At 59.1% G+C, this 4,172-nt stretch overlaps 1 protein-coding gene across 1 annotated transcript; it reads right to left on the bottom strand.

Moving 5' to 3' along the window:
- Window positions 1-1,216: 1,216 nt before the first annotated feature.
- On the bottom strand, window positions 1,217-3,860 carry FOXQ1 (forkhead box Q1). The gene has a single exon (XM_063097810.1). The coding sequence runs from the start codon at window positions 3,281-3,283 to the stop codon at window positions 2,042-2,044; it is 1,242 nt and encodes a 413-aa protein (XP_062953880.1). The 5' UTR covers window positions 3,284-3,860; the 3' UTR covers window positions 1,217-2,041.
- Between the last annotated feature and the right edge of the window lie 312 nt (window positions 3,861-4,172).

The following is a 4,172-nucleotide window of genomic DNA, read 5'->3' as shown; positions in this document are numbered from 1 at the left end:
TTCAGGAGGAAAGCAACATATTCGGCTATAATTTCAACCCAGTGAACCTGTTGTCCCCTCCCTCCAGTGGCTGGTCTTAGTTTTATTTTAGGGTCTAATTATTGGCCTTGTGGGTGCAAATGCCTACCTTTTGTCGTAATTCAACCCTGCTATTATCACTGTTTATGACTCCTAAGTAGATATAGCCAAAAATCAGTCAAGACTTGTTACTTATTAACTAGACTTAGGGATGGGCCTTTCCCCTCCCGTTCCGCCCAAAGACAGCATCCTGAAATCAGCTCCACTTTCTTTCCCCACCTCATTCTACGTAGATCCCAAATCATCCTCCTGTCTTGGGTAAGATGGGATCTACCCAAGAAGAGTAAGACCCACAACGAGGCCTAAATTTCCAGTCTCCAAATTTTATGTTGTTTGTATTACTTTTTAGAATTCCTCAATCCATAAATTGTTAAGAGTTCCACTGCCTTTGAATTTACTGATAAACAGGCATCCACAGTTTTCTGGTACTTCCATTGATTAAAATCTTCCCTTACATTTTTTAAATGGGAAATTTTCTCCTACTCATTCTCTGGAGGCATTTTCTCCTCAGACTACAATTGAAATAGGTGGGCACCCCCACCTCTACAAATGCTGTCTTCACACATGAGGGAAGAGTGACAGAAAAAACAAAAACCGAAAAAAACCCTACTGATTGGTTCACACCAAGATGAACTCTTACATTCCTAAAAAGGGGGATTTTTTTTTTTTTTTTTTTTTGGCAAAAAACCCTGACATCCAAGTTGCTTTAAAAACTGCCTGAAGACATCTTTGGTGTGTTAAAATAGTCTTATGCCAAGATTAAGTTTCCAGTTTTTTGACCCTAAGTCAAAGTCAATTTTCCTGAAAACGTCTGCTTGACTATAAGCTTGTTAATAGCTCAATTTGCCTGCTAAAGGATTTTGGGGGGAGGGAGGCACACATATCTTATCATTTGTTCTGGTAACTCTTAAGTGAATACTTATAGAGGTAATTGTTTTCAAGTTTAAGAAATCTTATTAATGTCAGTCCTGGAAATTTGTACAGCAGTATGTTTGGTAAGAAAACCTATAGGCCACTTCTACCTTTATTCAGGAAATATTTTGATCCCAGAAGGAAGTTTCTTGAGACCCAAACCTGCGCCCATTTGGGGGTGATGGGAATAAAAAACTGTCCACCTCCAACCCATCACTACAAAGTGTTTAAGTCAGATGTGAATTTTATTAAAAAATAAGCACTATGCCTGGGTTTCATAAAATTTACACATGAATATATACACAGACACAAATAAAATAATATTAAAAATAAAAATCACACTTGCTTTCAAGTGGCAGTGGTCCTGGCACCCCACATACATAACGTTAACTTTTGTTTTAAAGAAATTGCTTGGCCCAAGGAGACCACAGTTAGAGAACCAGTAATAAAGCTGTAGCCCGTTGCCTGCAACATTTTCAATTCAGGTTTCAAAAATATATAAATAATTTAATTACAAAACCCAACATTTTTTTTTTTTTCTCTTTTGGCACAGTGAAGCATTGGTCGATAGCAGAGATACGACGGCAGTTCTCTGACTGCTCTCACACTCAGTCATACCTGTAAATGCCACATACATACACGGATGGGGCCCAGCAAACCCCAGCAGTAGTCACGTCATTTATCGTATGGAATGGTTCCCTGATGTGCTTTGGGGTGGGGGGATAAGTCAATGGAAGGTGCGACAACAACAGTAGGAACAAGGGGGAGCCTGGGCAGTAAGGACAGAGGAAAAGTCTTCATGAAGAGAGGGGAGACACAGGCTTGGATAAGAAACTGAAACAATGAAGGAGGATTGCTTTGGCCCTCTGTAAAGTTATAAAAGACCAAGGAAAATATTCCGGACTAAGTTAAAATATTTCTGTCGAAATGCTTTCGCTTTAAGGCACGTCTGAGGGCGGTTTTGAAAAGAAGTCTCTTTTCCTCTGGTGAGAAAGTGCAAAGCCCAAGAGCCTCCCGGTCCGCGCGCACCGCCGCGGGGCTCTGGGCTGGCTCAGGCCAGGAGCGTCTCCACCGGGAAGGGCAGGTGCGGGCCGGGGCCGCCGGCCGAGGCCGCCTGCAGGGCCGCGGACAGCCGCAGGGGGCAGTACAGGTGCGCGCCGCCGCCTACCGCCGGGCCTCGGAACGGCTTGGCGGGCGCCGCGGCGGAGAGGGGCGCGAGCAGGAGGTGCGGCGCGGGCGGCGGCGGGGCGGTTGGCCCCTCGGCCCCGCGCGCGCCCAGCAGCGCCGGCTCGCCCCCTCCGAACGCGCACAGCGGCAGCAGGGCCGCGCCGGGCGCCGCGGGCAGGAGCGCCGGGTACGCAGGCAGCGGCGGGCGGGGCACGGCGCCCCACGGCAGCGGCGCCCCGGGGGGCGCGTCCCCGTCGCGGCGGCTGCGGAAGGGCTTGCTGAGGATGGTGTCGATGGCGAAGGAGCTGGAGAACTTGCCCGCGGGGCTGGCGCGCCCCTCCAGGCGGGCGGGCGAGCGCGCGCGGGGCGAGGCCGGGGCGGCGGGCGCGGGCGGCGGGGGCGCGGCGGCGGCGGCGGGGCGGGCCGTGGCGTCCTCGGGCCGCAGCCCCGGCGCGGGGCCGGTGGCTCGGTGGCTGAGGCGCTTGCGGCGGCGGCGGAAGACCCCGTCGGCGAAGGTGTACTCGCTGTTGGGGTTGAGCATCCAGTAGTTGTCCTTGCCCCAGGGCCGCGAGGGGTCGCGCAGCACCTTGACGAAGCAGTCGTTGAGCGACAGGTTGTGGCGCACCGAGTTGCGCCAGCCCGTGTAGCTGCCGCGGAAGAAGGGAAACTTGCCCATGAGGTACTCGTTGATCTCGGCCAGCGTCAGGCGCCCGCCCGCCGAGTCGCGGATGGCCATGGCGATGAGCGCGATGTACGAGTACGGGGGCTTGGGCCGCCGCGTGTACGGCTTGCTGCGCGCGCCCTCGCCGCCCCCCACGCCCCCCGCGCCGGGCCCCGCGGCGCCGGGCTCCGCGCCCCCTGGCCCCGCCGCCGCCGCCGCCGCCGGGCCCTCCTCCCCGGCGCCCGGCTCCTCGCCCGCGCGCCGCTCGCCGCCGCCCGCCGGATCCCCGGCGCCGCCGCCGCCGCCTGTCGCCGGGCTGTTGGCCGCGCAGTCCCCGTCTGAGCCCAGGGAGTCGTCGCCGGCCGCCGACAGCGGGGACGGTGGGTCGCTGCCGCCCGCGCCCTCCAGGTCACCGCTTGGCTTGTCCTCGGCGGCCGCGCGGGGCGCGAACACCTCCAACTTCATGCCCGCGCACCCAGCCCTGGCCCGGCGGCGCCGTACCCTTTGCCTTCGCGCAGTCTTGGGGAGTTGGTGCCGAGCGCGGCGGCGATTCCGGGGCCGCGGGTCCTCGCCTGTTCTCCTGGGAGCTCCCCCTGGTCTCGTGAGACAGTTACTTTTCCGTGCGAGTCCTCTTCCGCTGGAATTTTTCTTTGGAGGGATTGGGAGTGTCGGGTGGGCTAAAGAGGAACGGGAGCTGTCTTCGTTCGGTTGGAGGATTGGGGACTTTGGGGTGGGTGCGTGCGGGGGCTGCGGTTCCCGCTCTGTGCCCGAGCCCGCCGCTCTCACGAGGACTTCCTGCCGCAGGGAAGCAGCGAGCCCAGCAGGGGTTCTTCACTGCAGGTCCCAGGTCCCGGGCGGGCGTCCTCGGGGGCACAGAGATGGTGCCGGATGGCGAGCGCGCCGCCCTTGGGGGTGGGTCGGGCACCTTCAGCCCTGAGCGCCCGCGTTGCCCAGTCCCCGAGGCTGCTGCGCCCGCAGCCGCCTTCCTGCCCCCGGCCTCCGGGGCAGCATCTCCGCGCTGGTCGGCCGCGGCTGGGTCTCGCCTCCACCTTCGGCCCGGCCCAATATAACCCGGCGGCGGCTCCGCGGGGGCGGGGCCAGGGCGCCGACGGCAGGGGGTGGGGAACGAGGTGGCCTAGGTGGCCGCGGCTCCCCCGCGGGCGCGCACCAGCTCCGGGCCACGCGGCGGCGCGGCCGCAAAGTCGGCGGCGCAGGTTGTTTGTTTTGGGTCTGGCGGCCCCGCCCTCCTCCTCCGGCCAATGGGGAGCGTGCGCGCGGCTGCGGTGTGCGCGTGTCTGAGAGCGTGTGTGCGCGCGTGTGGCGGCCCCGCCCGCCGCTCCTCCGCTCAGGTGTG

This window comes from Cynocephalus volans, chromosome 5, assembly GCF_027409185.1.
Source record: "Cynocephalus volans isolate mCynVol1 chromosome 5, mCynVol1.pri, whole genome shotgun sequence".
NCBI lineage: Eukaryota > Metazoa > Chordata > Mammalia > Dermoptera > Cynocephalidae > Cynocephalus > Cynocephalus volans.
The sequence above is the reverse complement of the archived record's forward strand: the minus strand, read 5'-3'. Positions and strand labels throughout refer to the sequence as shown.